Raw genomic sequence first — 21,680 nt, 5'->3', positions numbered from 1 at the left:
CTGAGCCCTGTGATGTGCCCCGCTGCCCCGAGCTGGTGCTCAGGGTCAGGCAGGGCGGGAGTTGGGAATGGGGCTGTACTCTGGGCCAAGGGACCTGCTTGCTAGAGCAAGTCTGGACCCCAGGCTCGCTGGGGCTTGTAAGAAGCGAACATGCAGACCTGGCCAGGGAAGGATTGGGGCATGGAACACAAGGAAGAGGGACCAGGCAGCAGCTGGGGTGGCAGGCCACTTTCTGGGAGCCAGGTCAGCATGCAGAGCCCTCCCTTCCCAGTTCCTAAAGGACGAGGGCCACTTTGGAGCCTGGGCTCTGTCCCTCCTGGGGCAGTCTCTGCCGTTGTGACAGGCAGGCTTTAGGCTGGCCTGCACTCGGCCAGCTCTGAGGTCACAGAGGAAAAAGACCCCTTTCCCTCCTAGAGTGCCTTCCTGATGGGGCTGGGAGTTCTGTGGGAGGGTGTCTGATCCAAGCTGTGAGGGCTGGTGCAGGTGCCTCGCTCCCCTCCCAGGGTCCTCGGTGTCTGAAAGTCTTCCTGTGGGCCTTGGACCCCAGGCCTCTCCCCACCTGCACATCTGGGAGACCAGCTGGGGCCTGTGAGCCGGAACACAGCGCTGGTGTCGGGAGTTGAAAGGGGGCTTGCCCAGGACCCAGCATCGGCGTCTGGGGTGTAGAGCTTGATGTAGAGGCAGTGAACCCAGGGCTCCCGCCCACCCGCCGGCCCTGAGAGGAGGGCTCCTGCCAGCACAGCAGCTCTGCTCCCTCTGGACAGGCTCTGCTCAGCGGGGAGCATTGCCCCTGGGGCCAGCGCCGTCCAGGCCTGCCTCCGCCCTGTTTCAGAGGCATGCACCTCCAGAGCCGACGTGCTGTTGGCCTCCTGACCCTTTCCCTCTCCCCGCAGGCTCGCTGACCTCCGTGTTTGTCAGGCTCCCCTGTGGCGGTGTGGGGGTAAGTACTTCTTTAATGTGTGGGTAATGTCCTGTTTGTTCTTAGAGTCCTAGCGGTCACAGAAATCACTGCCTTGCTTTGCTCTGAGTGGGAAATTGCTGCCAGGTGTTTTCCATAAGCAGGGCCTCTGGGCCAGGTGCCCAGATACAGCTTCCCAGGCCCTGCTGTGAGATCGCAGGAGTAGGGCGTCTTTCCCTGGGGAGGGGCATCCGGCGCACATGGCCTAGGCCCTGCTGGGCGCTGGCTCTGAGAACTGGAACCCACAGGCAGGCTGTGTCTTGTCCTCTGCATCCACCGGGCCAGCTCTGAGATCACAGAGGATCTGTGTGTCCACTCAGGTGGCAGAGAAGCCCAGGGGCGGAGCATGCTCGTTCTGCCCAGAGCCCCGAGCTGTGGCCCCATAGGCACGTGGCATTTGGGAGGCAGATGTCTCCACTGGACCCTCGGGAGAAGAGGCAGAGGCACACAGTGACAGAGACCTTCTCTCTGCTCGAGTGGACTGGCCTCCAGTCCTTGCTGAACGAGGTCCCCAGTTCTGGCCTGTTGGTGTCAGGGCTGGGGCAATACCTGGAGCACTGTGTTGCAGGCGAGGCCAAGCATCCTGTCCCATCTGTGACCTGTGACCTGTGGCATTGAGGACCATTGCAAAGGGTCACAGAGGCCAGGCAGCAGGAGCAGGTGGGCAGCAGAAGCTCTTCCTGCTGAGATGGCAGCGTGACCACAGACGGCAGGGGGACAGTCCAGGTCTGCATTCTGTTGTAGAAATGCAACAAGACTGCGTTCTCCTGAGTCTGCCAAAGTTGCTGCTTTGAAAACTACCCTGTCAGGAAGGGTGACCGTGTCATCCCAGCCGAGCCCCGAGGACTTTTAGTTGTAAATAGGCTTCGGTCTCTTAACTCAGCTGGGTTTTTGGCCCGACTTGAAAAGATTTGGAGCTGCACTGCCCCACAGCCAGCAGGCCTAACCGAGGCAGGACTTATGGTTTGCAAATGAAAACTCAATGCCCACTCAGGCCGCCCTGGTACTAGACCTGACCGAGTGTGGCATAAGACCAGAGCTGCACCTCACATCTGGCTGCAGCAGCGGCAGGTGGAGCCTGTCCACGAGCAGCGGAAAGCGCGGCCCGTGGGTATCTTCAGGTCTTCTCTGCCGTCTGCCATGCAACAGGAAGGCAGACTGGAGGGCGCATGGTGGCCACCCAGCTTGGGTGGACTCACTGGATCAAGCTGCAGCCACAGCTCTCCCATGCCTCAGTGTCCTTTTCCAGAGCCACAGCCAGGCCCCTGGGTGTCAGGAGAAGCAAAGCAGACCCCAGAGCCAGTGGGGGAGGGGTTGGCCCTTCTGCCAGAGTGGGGACCCAGCAACAAGAGGAGGCACGCTTCCTGAGAGCAGCCGCAGGGAGCACTGAGCTGTGCAGTGGGCCTCCGGAGCCCAGCGTGTCCTGTCTCGACCTCTTTAGATGTAGGCTGTCAACTGCTTTAGTCACCTCACTGTTAAAGTTTCAGGTTAGTGAGGAGGTGGTGTCCTTGAGTTTCCCTGTGAACCTCACCAGGATCAGCCCCTGCCCCCAAGTGTGGCACGGACTCAGGGTATCCCCTGCCACCTGTGAGCTCACCCCAGCTGGCCGCCCCTGCGCATCTGGTCACATCTCAGACTGCGAGGACCCATCTCGTGGCTCCCTTCTCCTGTTTCCCCACCTCTGCTGTGAAGGGTGTGCAGTTGGCCCTTCCTGCAGTGCCTGTGGCAGGAATGGCATCCTGGTGACCAGCCCTGAGCAGGCGGACAGCCACGGCAGGATGAAGCCACAGGAGGGTCCCGGCAGGTTCTCTGGGGACGGGGCAGCCACAGCACAGAGCAGAGCCGATGCCCGTCATCCCCACCTTGGCTTGGCCCTGAAGCCAGGCTCTTTGCATCCAGGAGGGGAGTAATCTGGCTCCTTTGGCAGCCTCTAGGCCTGGCCTTCCCAGGACAATGATGTCCCTGGGGGCCCCAGGGCGGTTGGGGGCATCTCTCCCAGCTGTTGCCTGGGTCCAGAACCGAACTGGGCCAGCGCCCCGTGCAGACAGTAGCCGGTCTTCAGGACGGGGCTGCAAGGTGAAGGTGCTCTTTAGACAATTGGAAACTCAGAACCTAGAGGTTCCATCTTTGAAAAGGACAGTCCTGGCCAAACACACTCAAGACTGTCTTCAGTCCTGTGAAGGCGTTTTCAGACTTGCTTTGGTGATGAAGCGTCATGATCTCCCGGTGGAAGATCCCTCCCTCCCCATGGCAGGACCAGTGTCTATCAGGAGGCCTCTTGCCTCTGCAGTGGGCAGAAGCCTCACAGGCCTGGGCTGGGGATGAGGACGGCACAAGCTCAGGTTTCCTGCCAGCTCTGGAGTTCCAAAATGAGTAGTCAGGGGTCATCTTGAGACGGCTCCTTGAGTGACATTATATGAGCTTGTGAAGGCACAGGCCAGTCCCCACCCAGGGAAGGCATGAGTCCCCGTATGTCTGGCCCAGGCCCTGGGTGGCCGCTCAGCAACCCCTTGTGCCCAAGGGACATACCAGGGTATGGCTGCTTTGGGGCCCAGGCCCAGCCAGATGCCACAGAGACTTCTCTGCAAACCTAGCAGTGTCTGACCTCTGGCTCTCACCTCAGGTGGCCTTAGAAATGACCGTCTAGGGTAGCAAAGGAAGTCCGTGCACACTGTTCGCTGGTCGGAGTGGAAGCAGCTAGCAGGGCTGACGAGCTGTCCCCTGGGATTGGGGCTCATGCTCACTCCTCCTGGGCCACCCCAGTCCACTAGTCAAAGCTTTCGGTTAAATGCAGTGTGGAAAGCCCTAATTTGAGGAGACCTGACTCTTAATTCCTCTTAACCTCGTTTTGCTAATTGTAGTGTGCCCTCTTAGCTGTAGTCATAGCGGCAGGGGTGGGCTCAGGGCAGGGACCCAACAACCTGACATCCTTGAGCTCAGAGCCTGGGAGTAGTAGAGAAGGGCACCTCAGAGAGGGCAGGCACACAGTGGGACTCCGGGCCGTCACTCTCCGTTTTCCACTTAGTATTGTCTCGGCATGTCTGAGAAGGAAACCAGCCCGGGTGTGGATTGTGTCAGTTCTGATGAAGGGCAGATGTGAGGCTGCACAGTGCCTCAGGGGTGGTGACAGTAACCATGTTTCCACAGGTGGATAGTGACACCATATGGAATGAGGTGCACTCATCAGGGGCAGCTCGTCTGGCCGTGGGCTGCGTGGTGGAGCTGGTCTTTAAGGTGGCCACTGGAGAGCTGAAGGTTAGTGGGGGCCCTGGCAGAGCTGGGCTGCAGAAGGCGGGTCCAGAGAAAGTGTGGACGCCTCCTACACTGGGGAAGATGTGCAGGTCAGAGATTCTCAGAGACCAGTCTTGGGAACCTCTACGCGCTAACAGATGCTGAGGACCTAAGGAGCTCATTTCCATGTCGTGCCTGTCGGTCACATTACAGATTAAACCTGAGGAACTTTTAAAATACTGTGTTAAAGCACCGTAGCATCTGGCATAGTGGACAGTGGCATCAAGCACTCCTGTCTTGTGTCCTTCTGTGGCCACACCTTGAAGCACGGGAGCATCATGGCCTGGCATGGGTGTGCAGCTGGAGAGGCAGAGGCGCTTGACAGCCTGCGCTAGGCAGCTGGCGGCAACTCTGGAGACCACGTCTGGGCCTCACCTCCAGCACTGGGGACAAGCCCAGCACCCTGGTACTGGCTGCAGACCTTTACCCATGAAATCCCTATCTCCTGTAGCCACAGTAGTGCTCCCTTTTTGAGACCGTGGCCTCACGGCCCATCTCACCAAGAAGCCCTGGAGCGCGGGGAGAGTTGTCCCACTTGCAGTGCAGACAAGGTCTTAAAACGAGTTGTTTTCACTCAGAAGCTCAGGTTCTCATCATGGACAGCCACTGCCTGCTGCACCTTGGAGGGCGCCCAGTGTCCCTGTGCTGGACAGCCTGTCTAGGTTACCCAAGTCAGAGCTCCAGCAGGCTGCTTCTGCCCTTCTTGCAAGGCAAGAGGTGCCCTGAGCCCAGGAGCTCGCTCAGCTCCCAAGACCAGTGGCACATGGCCTTCCCCAGTCGTCAGCGCATGCTGCCCCCAGGGGGCCCTGTACGCCTTTCTGGTTTTGCACCAGGTTCTGCAAGCCATGTGCACGATGCGGAGATTGAATCCATGTATAAGTTTTACTGCTTCATTGAGGATGCTCTTGGGAGGAACGGCCTCCCCCTCCCGGCAGCATGCGGCAGCGAACGCCTAGGGCTGATGCTGCTCCCTGCTGCTGCTGGCTTGGTCAGGCTCGAGCAGCCTGCCCTCCAGTGCGCTGCACCATCCCCAGCTGTCCATACAGCGGGAAAGCAGATAGTGCCCAGGGGCCGTGGGCAGCGTTGAGAGCCACCACACAGCACAGGAACGGAAATGGGTTTTGCAGAATTGAGTCTGAGGGCAGGGTCTACCTCAGGGTCTGCCTTGTAGCCTCACTGCCACTCTTCTGTCCTGATCCTGGTCTCCGGAGCTGTCCAGCTCCTCACCCCCCAGCACAGTCATTAATTGTTGGTTGGTGGCCCTTTTTGAGACCTTAATATTATGGAGCTGACCACATGGCTTCCTGCTGCTGATGAGACACGCGTTGGAGCCATTTTTATTATAGCAGCTAGGAGGGGTTTGCAGATGGCATGAGGAGAGGCATGCAGCCACGCCAGTGCTGGTCTCTGAAGCACTTCTCCTGGGGTTGCCCACTCCCCAGTCGTGCCCGTCAGGGCCAACAGGGGAAGCCCATGCCGGTAGGGCCCCTTCCCTTTCAGCCACGTCCAGGTCTCCACCAGTGAGCACCAAGGGTGCCCCAACTGAGGTGCTGCGAGTCTGACCCGCAGCCCCGACAGCAGGAAGCCAAGGCAAGCCCTGGACTTGATCTGGGCGCCTGGCTTCCCCAGAGGCCCCGGGAAGCAGCAGGCCTCTGCAGATGGCCCAGACTCCCTCGGAGGCCTCCAGCCAGTGCTGTGCCCAGCCCAGGCCACCAGGTGGCAGGGAGCACTCCTGGCCCTCTGCGTCTGCTGAGAGTGCTTGTCAGGTTTTCCGGAGGATCTGAAACGGCTTTTCCTCTTTTCTCGCCGTCCCCCCACCCACCCCCTGGTCTGACACCATCTGCAGAACGGCTTTGCTGTGGTCCGCCCCCCAGGACACCACGCCGAGGAGAGCACACCCATGTGAGTGGGCATGGTGGGTGGGCGGGCAGGGCCACTGGTGGCTGGGTGCTCTTGGTCTCCCTTCCATGGCTATGGTAGCCCTTGCAGCTCAAGAGCCACAGGGCGGCTAAAGAAGGCGGACATTGGAGCCTGTTGGCCTCCCTGGTGGGCATGCTGGAAAGGCATCAAATAAAAGAAGAAAAGGGGCAGGGTCCTTGAAAACAGGACTAGCAAGGTCTCTGGAGGCCATTGGCCATGTGCCTTGGGAGCATGGCTTGCAGGGGCCGGTCCACAAGACATCACTGTTCAGGGCATTCACCTGGGTGCACTGGCCGCCTCGCGCAGGACCTTGAGCTGAGCTGCCACTGTTGAGTGCCAAGGAGGCCAAGCAGGCCAAGCTGAAAGTTGTGTCCAAGGCCAGCCCAGGGCTCAGGGATCCTGACCACTCACACATACAAGGGTCTGAGTGTGGACACCACAGTGTGGAGGAGAACAGCAGCTGCAAGGTCAGCATGAACTCTGAGAGCCTTCACGCCAGAGGCTGTCCCCACCCAGAGGAGTGCCACCTCTGCACGGAAGCAGGACAGTGCCCAGTCCTGCTGGAGAAGGAGGAAGATATGGCATTGGAGCTGGGCTTGGGAAGGGCAGCAACTGGCCTGCAGGCCAGACAGAAGTGCTTGCCAGGGAGGAGCAGAGGCGCAGCGGGACTGGGGCAGGCAGATCTGTGCTCTGGCAGGGGCTCTCTTTCTCATGCAGAGAAGAGGTGGTGGCCTCCGGGAGGGAGCCCTGGCTGGAGCTCTGGCCTTACCTGAAAAACCCTGTGGTTGTCGAAGCCCAGAGCCGGCCTGCCCGAGGCCCCCGCCTTCTGCGGCCTTCCTTCTCCAAAGTGACTTCCCTGATGTGAACCTGAGCTGTCGGGTTCCAGGCAGCAGGGATGGGAGCCGAGTCCTGGCAGTAGAGTTCTTGGTTACCAGATGCCATTGCAGTCCAGCTGAGTCAAGGGTGCTCGTGCCTCGCTGGGGCTTCAGGACAGCTGTGCGACTGTCCTGTGGGGACTGAGAGCTGAGGTCAAGACACAGTGGCTTGTGCTAGAGCTGCCTTTGCTTACTTCTTGTTCTTGAGTAAGATCCTTCAGCTCACAGCTCACTAGCACTGTGATGGGCACTGGGATGTGGAAGGGGAGCCCGAGCAGCTGCTCCGTGGGTGTAGGTGAGATGCAGGGGCCAGGATGAGCCAAGGCAGGTGAGGGGCCTCCCACCACGGAGGTACAGCAGACCCTCGTATGCAGAGCCTCCAAGCAGGAAACTGGTCTGTGTCCGCGTGGTGTTGGCGTCTCTCGGTCGGTCCACACCAGCTCAGGTGAGGTCCCCAGGTGCTGGTCTGGGGCCTTCTCCAGAGCTCTCAGAATCGCAGAACAAGAGGGCTCTGTCGCAGGCTGGGCACAGGTGAGAGTGAATGCTGTCCGCTGACCTTCTGCAGGGGCTTCTGCTACTTCAACTCCGTGGCCGTGGCGGCCAGGCTGCTGCAGCAGAGGCTGAGTGTGAGCAAGATCCTCATTGTGGACTGGGTGAGTGGCACGGCCCCTGGAGGAGCTTGCTTGCTGCAGAGCTGGGCGGGCGGGGCTGGGGAGGGCGGGTCTTCACCTCCATCAGCTCTTGGACTTGGGAGCTTTGCCTTGTGGCAACTGCCTCGGAGATCAGAAAAGGAGAGCTCCACACTGTCAGGAGTCCTCCTGATGGCCACTGCCAGCAGGCGGTGTGTCCTGGGCTGCCCCCTGCCTAGAAAGGAGCCTTGGCCCCAGTTGGGGCCGTCTGCCAGCCTTGAGCTCAAGCCTGGAAGAGCTGGGCGGTGAGGGCCAAGCTCCAGGTCCTGTCCTGCCCTGAGCTGGCTCTCCATTCTCTCAGGACGTGCACCACGGGAATGGGACCCAGCAGGCTTTCTACAGTGACCCTAGCGTCCTCTATGTGTCCCTGCACCGCTATGACGATGGGAACTTCTTCCCAGGCAGCGGGGCACCTGACGAGGTGAGCAGCAGGGTGGGGTTTCCGGGAGGCTCTGCAGGTGTGGGGCTGTGCAGCCAGGTGGAGGCCAGCCACCTGCCCATGCGGCAGAGCAGGGTCCCCATGGCTGAAGCCCAGATGATCGTTCCAGGCAGACCCCAGACTGGCTCCACACGTGTGTGCCAGGCCTCTCTCTCTGAAGTAGAGGAGACCCCGACTGGGCAAGTGGAAGTCCTCAGGACTGTGGGAGCGAGGCCAGGGCTCCTCCAGGAAGGCCCCGCCCTGGGTCAGCCAGCCCTCCAGGCCTGTCCTCAGGGTGCCCTCCCGTAGGAGCCCGCCCAGGCCTGTTGCCCTCAGTGCTACGTGGCAGGCTGGGTCACAGAGCTGGCCTTCGCACTGAACAGAGGTCCTGGAGTCGGCAGAAGGTGCCCGCTCTAGGTCCCTGCTTGAGAAGAGGTGGGACTTTCCCAGGTATCCTCCACCCAGAGGCCCATACGAGCTACACATGGACCCGAGCAGCAGGACCTCAGGAATGCTCCTGTGTGGGGCCCAACAGGCCCCTCCCTGGCCCAGAGGCCAGCTACAGCTCCCGTTCCTGCAGCTTCAGGGCCCTCGAAGCCTACAGTGCTCCATGGAAAGTGCTTCATCGCTGACTCAGCGTGTCGGGGCCAGCTCTGCACACGCAGAGACATCCTGAGGGCCCAGGACACACAGGCTGTCCCTGTGGGGGCCCCAGGACAGGCCCCAGCCCAGTGCCACCTGCAGCAGGTGTTCTCCTGGAGGGTCTGTGACGTGGATCTCTTTCCTTCTGGCCACAGGTGGGCACAGGGCCAGGCGTGGGCTTTAACGTCAACATGGCTTTTACGGGTGGCCTCGACCCCCCCATGGGGGACACAGAGTACCTGGCAGCCTTCAGGTGAGTCCCTGGGTTTTCCCAGCTGCCCTCAGCCTGCGTGGAAGAGCTATTACAGAGACCCAGTGCTTGGGAGCAGGAGTGGGACCTTGCAGGACCAGCTCAAGTGCCCAAGTGTGACCTCTGGGACTGTCCACTTACTTGTTCCTAGTTTCCCATGTGCCAAATAAAAGGGCTGCATCTGAGTCCTGATAGTAAGAAGGGAGGGGGTCAGAGGTGAGGGCTTTCCTGCAGAGGGGGAGGGTACTGGGGTCGCCGGTGGAAAGACCTCCCTGTTGCCTGTGCTCTTCCACGCCCGTGTGCCGCGATGTGAGATGAAGTGAAGGCTTTCCCTCCACGTGTAGAGGTCAGGAGGCAGGACCCTGCTCTCATCCACCGCCCCGCCCGCCCTCTGGTCGGCAAGCCTGGCGGCAGGCAGGTGTTGGCTTTTGTCACCAAGGTCACAAACTGAAGCAGCTCCTGGGAGAAGAGTGGAGGGCCGGGCAGTATGGCGTCCTCACCAGTGTCAAGTGGCTCTTCTACAGGGCAGGTTCTGCCCCCTGGTGCTGTGGGCTACCAGTGAGCAGTCACAGCCCAGTGGGTTCTGGGCCCTTGGTTCTGGTCTAGCTGGGCCTGGCAGACCTTCAGTCTTAGAGGGGCAGTCGGTGCGTGGCTTCCAGAGAGTCTCACCGACCCCCGCTCCAGGGCCGTCCTACCCTGAGTTGTGCGCACACAGGGCAGTGTGCAGGACTTACCCGCGATGCCTGGCTGGGTGTGTGTACAGCTCTTTGTGTGTGCCTGCCTGCAGGTGGTGTCCACATGCCTGTGTGTTTCTGCATGGCGTGTGTGCACGTGTCTACCCCACACAGGTCCATGGCTGTGTGCACATGCCTATGTGACATGTATCTGGGGATGTGAGGACATGTGTAGGCGTGTGCATGTCTGGGTGAGACTGCACAGCCACACTTCCGTGAGAGTTTCTATGCAGACCACCCTGTGCTCTGGGTACCCTGGGTCAGTCCCATGCTCACCCTGAAGCAGATCCTGGCTCCAGTTCCCATGGGAAAGGTGGTTGGGTCTGCTGGTGCAAGTCCCCTGGTCACCTGTGGGTGACACAGAGGAGGTCGGCAGCTCGGCCTGGTCTGCAGAGACAGCAGCAGCCCACACTAATGCCCATCCGCTGCCTTCCCTCCAGCCCCACCTGTGCACGTGGTGTCTTCTGCCCCTGGCTAGCAGTGTGTAATGCTGACCCTGCTCCACCTCAGGTGAGACACCTGAGATCTGCACTCTGAGAGCTGAGCATGTGAATTGGGTGTCACATGTCCCATGCTGGGCCACGTGGGCGTGCCACCTGAGCCACATGGGCAGGCCGCCTGAGCCACGTGGGCAGCAGCTGAGTGCCCTGGGGACCCTCTGCCTCAGGTTCTTCCTCCCAGAAGCCTCAGGAGCAGCGGCGCCTGGCGGGATTCTCAGTTGTGCGCAGGCCTCTGGGGTGGAAGGAAGGGTGCAGGCCACACCTGGCCCACCCTGAAGATGCACTTCCTCCCCAGGTGCTCTTGACGTCTGCCCCGTGTCCCGCCAGGCGTGTGCGTGATGGCACCTGGTGGAGAGAGCTCTTGGAAGCTTCAATGGCCTCTTTGAAAATGAAAATTGTTTCAGCGTTTTTTTATTGATTTAGATGTGAAATAGCACTTTGAAGTTTACAATTTATGGTTCCCTGGGCACTGGACGGGGAGGAAGGGTCAGAGGCTGGTTTTCCCTTTTCTTCCTCAGCCGGCCCCTGCTGGGCGGCCCCATGGGACAGTGCCTGCCTCCAAGGCATCCCCTTGTTGTTCAAACCCGTGGCCTGCGAGATTGAGCTTTGAGGGGATCAAGCCTCGGATGAAGAAAAGATAAGAAAATTGCTACTAATAAAATCCAGGAGCAGCCGACACTCTCTCCTCAGGCTCAGAGAGACTCGGAGAAGAAAAGGGACCTTAATTCAAACCAGCCCCAGGGCCAGACAGGGCTTTGAAGTCTGCCGAGCGCAGGCCGAGTGCCCCTGCTTGGATGCAGACACGGTGTGCGTTCTTGAGCCCTTCCCTCTTCACTGGTGCGTTGGAGTTGGGGTCAGCTCTACGCAGGGTGGATTGAAATGTGGCCTTGTAAAGCCCCTCGGATGTCTGTGGATCTGGGTGCTCTAGAGTGGACAGGGCCTTCTCAGTGAGTGGCCATGGGCCATTCTACTCCCCATCTTCCAGGTTGTAGTGTGACAGTCACGGCCCCTGAGCTCCATGGCACTGTCAGTGCCTGCCATTGACTTCAGACACCTGTCTCTGACTGGAGAAGCACAGGGCGGCAGGATTTTGACTGTCCAGAGTGTGCCTCGGGTGGCCTTGGCAGCCACAGCTCTGAGGTCAGCACTGGCCTGTGAAGGAAGTCGGGTCCATTGCTTCCTCAGGCAGCAGGGCCCCCACGAGGACACACAGGTGTTTCCTATGTACAAGTTTACCTGGGGACATTGCAGAGTTATTTTAGAAGCAAAAAAATTAAGTAGAACTCTCAGAGTTGAGAAATGTCCTGCTTCACTAGCCATGGTGGATCTGCATGGCCCTGCCTGCCCACCAAGGTCCAGACAACGGAGAGAGCCTTGGAGGGAGGCCGGCCCTGGGCAGCCAGAGGCTGCACACAGTGAGTTGGTGATGACCCCTCAGCCCTCTGCCATGTGCCCAGCAAGCTTCCCGAGGCGGGGCTTGGTGGGAAATGGCCTGGACATGCCTGTCCAACGTGGTCCTGACGGCTCTGCGAGGGCTGCTGGTGCCCAGTGGCAGGTCTGCCTCCTGGCGGGCGGCCTGGTTAAGGTACCGGACATGGCGACAGAGCCTGGGAAGGAGAAGCCCAAGGGGCAGCAGGTGCCAGGAAGTACAGGGTGGGCAGGTGTCCTGTGGTCTCCAGCTGCAGACCTGCAGGAGGTGCAGGGCACCAGGTGGAGAACATTTCAGGCTGGGGACACAGGGTCCCTTGAACTTAGACTCCAGGAGAGTTGAGAAACAATGAGCAAGTGTCCATCTGAGTTGGCAGTCGGGTGACCAGGAAGGACAGATGCCCTGGTGTGAGAAAAGAGACAATACAGGCACTCTCCTGAGAGCCTGGGGAGACAAGCAGGTAGAGCCAGCCCGTGGAGGCGAGGGTCGGGCCTAGCGGAGGCGGCCGTGTGTCTGGGTGGGAGGGGTGCTGAGGAGTGGGAGTCCCGTGGGAGGCAGGGAAGCACCCTACTGTGGGGGCTGCTGCCGGGATCCAGTTGTTGCTGGGCCTGAGGACACCTCGGGAGCCCAGGGACTTTCCTGGCATGAACTCATTTAATGATGAATTTAACAGGACTTGGTCGTGGAGGCAGGATTGGGAATTCCGTAGCTCAGCAGCCCCTCAAAGCAGAGCTGAAGCCCAGCTCAAGCTCTGCAGAGCAGCTGTGGGGGTGCTGCGCGGGTGACACGGTGTCTGCACACACGCCTGGGGTTTTCACTGGAAAGGCGTCCTGGCTTGGCTGTCCCCAGCAGAAGCAGGAGGCGCTGTGCTATTCTGCTTGAAGAAAGAGGTTATGTGACAAGAACTCCATTAAGATAATTAGAAACCAGCCCCCTGGGACTGTCTGGATGGCGGAAGCAGGGAGGGTGGCCTGGAGACCATCCCACACCACCAAGGCCACCTCCACCCTGCTGCCAGCCAGGCCACCAAGGCTGCAGTTGAGCCACCAGGAAGGACTGCTGACAAGGTTCATGCATGGCTGGGCAGATGCTCTGCTCAAATGTCCCACACTGTGCCAAGCAGCAGTCAGCCTGCTGTGACAAGCCCTGATGGACACGCAAACACCTCCTGCCTCTGGGGCTGGGTCCTGTCTGAGGAGCAGGACGGAAGCCATGTGGGGCAGAGGTGGACAAACTGCAGCCCGTGAGCCGGTCCACAGGTTGTCTTCCCATGTTTGCATGCCATCTGTGGCTGTTTCCACAGCGACCTTGAGTGGTCCTGGCTGAGGCCACATGGCCCCCTGACTCACCATCTACAGTCAAGCCTTTGGCAGGAAACACCTGCTGACCCCGGCCTGGTGGTACCCAGCGTGCTGCAGAACCCTAGTGATGGCCCTTGGAGCACACCCACACCCACATCCTTCCCTGGATCCTTCTCCCCTGCTGCGGAGGCTGCCAGTACAGGTGCCCTCAGAAGGAGGAAGAACAGGGACAGAAGGAGCACCTTGACATCATGTTGGCTCTATGTGAGAGTCCCAAAGCCAACCACACAGTACACGGGGAAAACTGAAAGTGTCCCTTTAAATTCTGGGACAGCATGCAGTTCCTAGAGGAAAAGGCAGGTCAGCACTCCGGCTTTTAGGACCCCTGAAGCTCGGGGAAGAGTGCCAGGAGTTAGTAAATGCCATGGCATCGAATCAAAACGATTCTGCAGCAAAGGAGGGATCAGGAATGTGAAGACGGAACCTACAGAACGGGAGGAAATCTGAGCCAGCTGCTCTTCTGACAGCGGATCAATATCCAGAATATATAAAGAACTCAGAACAGCACCAGGAACACACCCCCTAATAAATGGGCAAATGAATTAAAAGAAGAAACACAAATGGTCATCAAACATGAAAAAAAAATGTTCAACGTCGTTAGCCATCAGGGAAATGCCAATCAAAACAACACCGAGACTCCCTCTCACACTAGTCAGCCTGGCCGCCGTCAAGAACACAGAACAGTGCAGATGCTGGAGAGAAAGGACCCTGCACAGTGCTGGTGGGACTGCAAATCAGTACGACCGCTACGGAGATCAGTACCGAGGTTCCCCAAAGGACTGGGCACGGGACCCCCTGTGACCCAGCCGTACCACTGCTCAGGGTTTATCCTGAGGAATTCAAGTCCTTGCACCACGTGAGACACACACACCTGTGTCTGTAGCAGCACAGCCCACAGCAGCCAGACCATGGGCCCGCCTAGGTGTCCATCAGCAGATGAGTAGATAAGGAAAGGTGCTAGAGACACACATAATGGAGTTTATCCAGCCTTGAAGAAGAAGGAAATCATGGCATTTGCAGGAAAACAGATGGAACCAGAGACCATTATGTTAAGGGAATGAGCCAAAGGTCAGGAGTTGGATATTTTCTCTTGTGAGGAAGGTAGAGAGGAAAAAAAAGGTCGGGGGTAATCGCATGAAAATCTAAGGGAGAGCAATAGAGGTAAGGGACCAGGGGTGGGAGGCAGGAGGGAGGGGACTACTGGGGAGTGACAATACCCAGGTTATATTGTCACATTGTGTACATGTGAAAATGTGCAACACAAACCCCATGTCATGTTCAACTGTGAGGCACCACTAAGAAACTGGGGAAGAAGAGGAGGAGGAGGAGCGCGCAGCAGCTGCTGGGAAGCTCGGGGCTCCTCTGCCTGCTGGTTGGGACAGGTGCCACCACAGGCCCAGGTGGACTGGTGCTCTGCAGGCAGGCTTCTCGGCACCGACCGGAGCCGACTGAAGCCGCGCGTCCTGCTGTGCAGGGCACACGCCCCTTGCTGCTGTGGATGCTCACCCTGAGGCTTGTTGCAGCAGGCACAAGTGTCCCCTGGCATTGGGGGTGAGGCACCGTAAGAGGCTTGTCCCTACTGCTCCTGCAGAGGGTGGCAGCCTCTCACTCCCACCCTCGGAAGCTGGAGGGGCTATTCAGTGGATCACAGTCTACACTGGCTCCCTCAGCCAGGGTCCATGCCTCCCACTCCCCTGGGCTGAGGGAGAAGCCAGAGCACTTGGTATCCAGCCCAGCACCTGCCGCAGACTCATGCCTCTGGGGTCCTCGGAGGAGGGAACGGCACAGCTGCAGGCACCTTCTTTGGCCTGTGCCAGGAGCACAAACCCAGGTGCTCATCCTGGAGCTGGGAGACGTCATTCACCTCCCTCAGGGCCACTGCTGCCTCCTGGAAAAGGGGCCTTGACGCCACCCACCTGCTCCCGGGAGACTGAAATGGGTGATGCTCATGGGCCAGCACAGCCACCCAGCGGCACCTGAACCTGCGTGGCTCTGTGGCTCCCCGGCCCAGCCGTGTCACAGCACGTGCCATGTGCCATGCTGCATGCTGACGGGCTGCTTTGTGCTAAGCTGGGGGTCCACTTCCCAAGCGGAATGCCTCGGCAGGGTCCCCGACCCTCCCCACAGAGCTGACGCATGCTTACCCCTTCCAGAGAGCTCTCGCAGGTCGTCGGCTTGTCCCCAACCACTCTCGGAGTCCATTTTGTTTTGCACTCAACTTTGCATGTGGGTGTGGTCCCTGGTTGTGTGCCTGGGACCTCTGCAGGGGCAAGAAGTCCACACGGGCTGCCTCCCAGCAGAGCTCACGGTGCCAGGACCTTGACCATGCTGTGTTGAATGAAAGCCCAAGAACTGCCTTGTCCTCATCCTTGGGCAGCGGGCAGCCTGAGCCCATGAGCCCAGGCAGGAGGAGGAGTGGCTCGGGGCAGGGCTGGAGGACTTGCCACACAGGCACGTGGCTGTACCCCTGCCTCCCCTGTGAACGCAGCCAGGCCGTGCTGGTTACAGAGGGCCTCCCAGTGTGTGCAGGGAGCAGCCTGCCATGCGGACCTGGGCTGTGGCTCTCCTGCGGAGCTTGTCAGCCTGGGTGGAAGAAGTGAAGTGCACCATGGTCACACTTGGTAATCTCCTTCCCACTGACCGTGAGTGGGCCGAGAGCAGCCCTGGCCATGTGCTCAGCTGACCTGATGACCCTTCTCTGGCCCTGCAGGACTGTGGTCATGCCGATCGCAAGCGAGTTCGCCCCGGACATGGTGCTGGTCTCATCGGGCTTCGACGCTGTGGAGGGCCACCCCACGCCTCTCGGAGGGTACACACTCTCTGCCAAGTGTAAGTGGGTGTACAGAGGTCACCTTTGCTATGTCCCCCACTGACCACTCATGTTTATGACCCGCTGTGTCCCTGTGTTAGGTAACAGGATGAGACGGCACTACAACCCTCCCTAGCTCTGGGTCCCAGAGAGCAGAGAGCAGCTGCCGGCTGCAGGGCAGGGAACCCCGGCCTGTGCCCTTGGGGCTAGCTGCCCGGGAGCCAGGAGCCAGTGCGCAGTGCGCCTGAGGAGCACGCAGGCCCCAGAGCTGACATGTTCTCTGGTGCTGCTGTGCCATGGGAGACGAGGGACGTGGGTGGGGTGGGGCTGGGAAGGAAGGCCACGTTCCCGAGCCCTGCCTCAGACACTGGCCACACTTACAGTGCTGGAGGAAGGACAGCTGGAAAGCTCTGCCCGTGACGACTGTGGCCTCCCTCTGTGCTGTCACAGAGACTGGTTGCCTTCTCACCGACCAGGAGCTTGGATATTGTTCTGTGGCTGGAGCTTCTCAGGGCCATGAGGCCTGTCCTGGTGACTCCCTCAGGGCCCCAGCTCCCCGTGAGCTACCCCTGCTTCTTGCCCTCCATTGGTGCAGAAGGTCAGGGTGGTCGTGGACACACCAGGGCTGGAAAGGTAGAACCTAGGTGGCCTGAGGGTGGCTGCCCTTTAGCACAGGCCTCTTAAAGCCCATCTGCCCCAGCCATGGTGGCTAACAAAGTGACCGGGCAGAGGCAAAGAGCGCCACTGTGCCTATCTCTGCAGTGTCACCCAGGGTGCCCTCCTACCACAGTCTGAGATCTCCAAGGAGACCCCACAGAAGCCTGCAAGCTATGCACTGTTTCCACCAGACAGACCAAGTCTTCTGGAAGTCGGGCCCACCGTGATCTGCAGCTGGCACAGGGCCAGGCCAGGATCGTGGCCACTGGTTTATTAGGGTTCCTCTGGCTCTGTAGCAAGCCAGCCTCCAAGGCTGGTGACTATTGCTGCCCACTGGGAGCCCTCTGCCAGGCTGCTGCTGTGGGTGCAAGGGAGACTGTGACTTGCCCCCAGAGCAGGTGCCCAGACGTGGTGTAGGAAAGCCCTGTGTGGCACAGGTGGCCTGGGCAGTACTGTGTGCAGAGCACATCAGTTGCCAGAGGGCCCATGGGCCTCAAGCAGGATGATCTGCGGCATTGAAAAGTCCAAGGCTGAAGCCACGCCTCGCTCAGATCCAAGGGACCCGGGACCATCACTCTTCCACGGTCTCTGCTGGTGTGGCCTCCCTGCCTGGCCTTCCTGGGAGGCTCTGACCCGCCGCCCAGCTTCCCTCCCTGTGAGTCCCTTTCCTGTTGCAGGTTTCGGGTACCTGACGAAGCAGCTAATGGGCCTGGCTGGTGGCCGGGTCGTGCTGGCCCTCGAGGGAGGCCATGACCTGACAGCCATCTGCGACGCCTCTGAAGCCTGTGTGTCTGCCTTGCTGGGAAATGAGGTATGGCGACCTAAGCCCCCAGAATGTTTCCTACCGTGGGTTCCAGGCCCGTGTGCCCAGGAGCTCCCGTCAGGGGACGCGGAGTCTGTGACCCTGTGGGCCGCTTCACTGGGCTCAGTCCCGTGCTGAATTCTCTCCCCTTCTGCTTTGGCAGAAGTCTGCGGTGGCAGCAGCAGCAGGAGGGGGTGGGAGGCAAGCAGGCCCTCTGTCTGCAGGCGCTGCGTGCCCACTCCTCGCCATCTTGGTCACCTCAAGGGCCTCGTGGTGGGAGTCTGGCCTTATCTATGCTGCTGGCCCCTTTGGGCCCAATTGGTTTCTGTAGGGAATTCTCAGCCAGTTTGGAGTCACGTCTGTGGGTCCACAGCCAAGTCAGTGTCTCAGGGATGGACAGGCCCCTTCCCCAGAAGCCTCTTCCGCCATCTGAGAGCCAGGGTCAGGGATGGTGGTTGAAGGCCAGTGTGAGGTCACCTGTGGCCTGGACTCCATGAACTCGTGGAGGATGGGACTGGCCCAGGCTGTGTTCGCCATATATTGGGAGCTGTGGCATTACCCTGCCCACTGGGCTGCACACCAGGTCCCTAGTAGAAACACTGTAATGGCAAAACCATCCAAGAGTGTCCATGGTACAGGGCAAGACCCCAAATGTGCAAGGCCACACCTATGTGCAAGACCCTGGGCTTATGTTATGGAAGGCTCAGGTCAGGCATCCCGGCCATGTTGTATGGAGGAGAGGTCACCCACAGACCTGGCTCGGAGGACACCCCATGGAGTCAGAACTGTGGGCTGCAGTCCTGGGCCCCGGCCTCTGGCCATCTTCAGAGCTAGCAGAGAAGCTGGCAGGGGTCCGTGTGGGCGGGGCAGGGCGCCAGCAGTCCTGTCCTGTCCTGTCTGGCAGCTCTTCCCTCATCCTGGGCAGCCCTTGTTTTGATGAGAATCTGAGGGGACGGAGATGCGAGTACGTCCTGTTGCTGGAGCCTGCTCAGGGACCCCCTGGGATGAAATAGCAGCCTGCCTCGCTCTAAAACGTCCAGAATGTTTTCTTCGTCCTTCTTCACGTAATAGTCTTCTGACTTTTCCCTGTAGTTCAAGGCACCTGGTGTGACATCAGCCAGGCCAGCCCTGCACTTCTCAGAGCTCGTGACTAAACTCCCAGCAGAGAGCTTGGCACCCAGCCCAGCCCCTTCTTGCTTCCTCATGCGTTTGCTCTTCTAACAAGAAAATGTTCTTTCACTTAAACACATCAAACAGCAGGAAGCGCTAGCTTTACTGAGGGCTCTGTAAAAACCTCTTCAGTTCAGGAGCGCTGGGCCAAGCCCCGATCTTCTGCCCTGCGCCTTTGATGAGGGTTGATGTACAGCGTGCTGCATGATTTGGCAGTACACACCAGGCGACCAGCTGTGGCCAGCAGCAGCCGCAGGGTGTTCAGCTGCTGGCGGACAGCAGCGGAGAGAGGCACCCTGCATCCTGCTGGGGCAGTGGTCTCCGGCCTCCACTTCAGGCCTGCTCTCCCGCCGCGTTGCCTTGACTAGTTCTGGTTTACAGTTGTTTGCAGCTGTCACTGACGATGTCTGGGAAGCCACCCAAAAGATGCTGGACTGTGCCGGGTTGGGGTGGGGCCCAGAGCTGTCAGCCACCTTCCTGGACTCGCTCACAAGTCCTGCTGCAGCGGGCAGCAGGGGTCCCTGGAGCGGTCTGCAGAGAAGGCTCCTGGTTGGTCCGGGAGACTGTCCTCAAGGTTGGCGCTCATCGGGCCCACTGCCTGTGTGCCACCACTTCACTTGACCCTGCTCCAGGGTCAGTGGCGCACACTGATGCAGGAGGGTTTCATCCAGGCGTTTAGCTCTTCTGTGATGTCCTGGTACCTTGCAGGAGTTGTGGACGTGGAAAGCTGCAGGAGCCTGGGAGAGAGTGGCACGTGAGAGCCTGGCCAGTGCACTCTGCGGCCAGCTGTCTCCTCCAGGGGTCCCTTGCTCTCACACACGTGCGCAGCACAGAGGCTGCCTGCCTGCCTGCACGTGGTCTCCATACCTGCACGGGGTCCTTCCTCCCACTGGCCACTGTTCAGAGCTGGGTGGCCAGCACCTGCATATCTGGGGCCCTCAGCCCTTGCCAGTCTGACTTGGGTGCAGGAGCCGTGGCCCCGAGCCCTTCAGGGCTGGCTCCGTGTTCTGCTCCACATATCCCCTGTTGCCCAGCTTGAGCGAGTGCCCTGCCGTTCCCCAGCCTCTCCCAAGAGGCGGACCTGGGCAGCACAGCGGTGTGCTCTCACAGCCAGCAAGCTCCCCGAGAGGCTAGTGCTGTCCACCCCGGGCGTCGCAGCCTCCTCCTCCCAGGCGGATCCCAGCCCCCCTGAGGAACCAGGGGCTCCTCTGTCCGCTCTGCGTCTCAAGGGCTGGCTGGGACGTGCCCACTAGGCCCCAGCAGTCCTGCCCTGCCGGGACTGTCACCTCACGTCATGGGTGCAGACGTGAGGCTTGAGAGAGACCCTCCACATTGCGTGACTGGTGGGTGGTGAGAGCTGGCCTTAGTGTGGCCTCAGGACCTAGCGTCTAGACTAGTCAGCAGGGGTGTATCCTCCTGGGTTATGGACTGAGGCCGGGTTCTGCAAACTTTTTTTCCAAAAGAAACAGTAATTTTTAGCCCTTTCATAGTTTGTTTTTTAAATCTGTCTTTGTTGGAAGAGCACGGAGACCCGTGGCTGCCTGGTCCCTGGGCCTGTGGAGTCTTTCCTGTTCGCCAGCCTGCAGTGCCCACACCCAGCTACCTGCTACCCTGGACGGTGGGCTCTGGTGGCGCTCTCAGCAGCAGAGCAAGCCGCCCTCTTGCTTCTCTATCAGCGGGGCCTGAGGGCCTGAGGGCCAGGCCTGGGGAAACACCATCTGCTGGCCCTGCAAGTGCTCAGGGCCGCTGGACAGCTACTGGGGCCCAGAGGAGGCTCAGTGGAGGAGCAGTGAGAGCTGAAGGCCCAGCCGGGAGTTCCCCACAATAGCAGCTGCACCCCTGGTGGGAAGGTACAGGGTGAGGGAAAAGGAGCCTCAGGATGGCCGCCCATGCCTCTAGGCAAGAGGCCGAGCACGGAAGGCTTAGGAGGGGCCTGCTGCAGAGGCTACTCGTCTCCCGAAAGTGAGGCAGAGGCAGCACCGCCAGCTGATGGTCTGCGGGGTCTGAACTGGAAAGCTGGGTTACCGGATACTCTCAAACCTGACCAAGCCCGGGCCAGTGGCCGTGGACTCACCCTGAGCCTCAGGGGTTGACAGCCTGCCGGCTGGCCCTGAAAGAGCCTTCTGGGGGGGGCCCAGGCTCAGGTGCCCAGAGGGTTGGCAGATTTGGCAACCGCATTGTTGGAATCCATTAAGGTGGCAGGTGAAGTCGTCCCGCTGGACCCAGATGTCCCAACAAAGTAGAGCCGAGTGTCCTGGCAAGCACCAGCTCTGACCAGAGTGCTGCCGGGGAGCTGTAAGACCTCGGAATGCTCTTCACTCTTGACTCCATTTCCATATGTGATGAGAGACAGTCCGAGTTCCTGGGTCCCAGCCTGGCCAGCAGCCCTCCCTAAGTAGGGCACACAGAGGCTCAGGTGACAGCCTGCTTCAGTACTGCCCTCCCTCCCGCAACCAGCAGGGCCACCCTAGCCAGCCGCACACTTCCTGTCTGTTCTGTCGGTCCTGGGAGTGGCTGGCACTGGCCACCTGTCTCTGGGCTGGCCATGGGCAGGCCTCTTCACCTCCACAGCCCTCTGCTGGGTGGTCACCATCCCCAACTGCTTCCCCAGGAAGCCAGGCTCTTGGGAAGAGCCACCTTCCTGTCTCCTCCCAGGCCTGGAATCCACAGCTCAACCCCATTCCTCAAAGCTGTCCTCCCAGGAGGCCGGACTCCCACTCCCGGGCAGGACTCCGCTCGGGGCCCCCACCCATCCTGCGAATCTCATGCAGGCTGTGGTCTGCAGCCCCTGTCCTGAGCAGAGCTGTGAGGACAGTCAGTCCCTGTGGACTCCTGGTCTCTTCCTCTGAGCTGAGAGCAGTCCCTTCTCCCCACTCCCTCCCACCTGGGCACAGTCTGCCAGGAGGGGCCCCTGCCCTGCTTCCAGGGCCACCCAGCACCCAGAGCCCTGTGGCTTCTTCAGTCCCCATTGCTTCTGGCTCCATCTGAGGAGGGATGGAGCTGCTGCCCACCCTGCGGCCTCACCTCCCTTTCTCCACTTCCCCTCCAGGAGCCTGGACTGTGCTCTTCCTGCTGCCCCTCCGAGGCCTTCCTGCCCGCCCACCTCACCCCCGCACATCCTGCCCGCTGCTTTCCCGTGCACCTAGTCCCTCCTGCCACTCATTGCTTGACTCGC

General features: G+C 60.1%; 1 protein-coding gene and 1 long non-coding RNA gene across 16 annotated transcripts in view; one reads left to right on the top strand and one right to left on the bottom strand.

The window, feature by feature from the left end:
* Positions 1 to 21,680, top strand: part of Hdac4 (histone deacetylase 4) — a 239,497-nt gene that overhangs the window by 210,462 nt on the left and 7,355 nt on the right. For all 15 annotated transcript variants that reach the window (XM_078018371.1, XM_078018373.1, XM_078018372.1 and 12 more), the window contains 8 exons: positions 894 to 940; positions 4,106 to 4,213; positions 6,096 to 6,151; positions 7,610 to 7,697; positions 8,035 to 8,154; positions 8,949 to 9,046; positions 15,778 to 15,896; positions 17,211 to 17,344. In XM_078018371.1, the coding sequence (XP_077874497.1) occupies positions 894 to 940; positions 4,106 to 4,213; positions 6,096 to 6,151; positions 7,610 to 7,697; positions 8,035 to 8,154; positions 8,949 to 9,046; positions 15,778 to 15,896; positions 17,211 to 17,344 (770 nt within the window). The remainder of the gene's footprint in view (positions 1 to 893; positions 941 to 4,105; positions 4,214 to 6,095; positions 6,152 to 7,609; positions 7,698 to 8,034; positions 8,155 to 8,948; positions 9,047 to 15,777; positions 15,897 to 17,210; positions 17,345 to 21,680) is intronic.
* Positions 10,673 to 15,722, bottom strand: LOC144365694 (uncharacterized). The gene is made up of 2 exons (XR_013424458.1): positions 15,212 to 15,722; positions 10,673 to 12,580 (listed from the first exon to the last, which is right to left on the bottom strand). It is a non-coding gene; the product is annotated as an uncharacterized LOC144365694 (long non-coding RNA).

Source organism: Ictidomys tridecemlineatus, chromosome 7 (genome assembly GCF_052094955.1).
Source record: "Ictidomys tridecemlineatus isolate mIctTri1 chromosome 7, mIctTri1.hap1, whole genome shotgun sequence".
NCBI classification, from domain to species: Eukaryota; Metazoa; Chordata; class Mammalia; order Rodentia; family Sciuridae; genus Ictidomys; species Ictidomys tridecemlineatus.
This window is presented reverse-complemented; position numbering and strand designations above follow the sequence as displayed.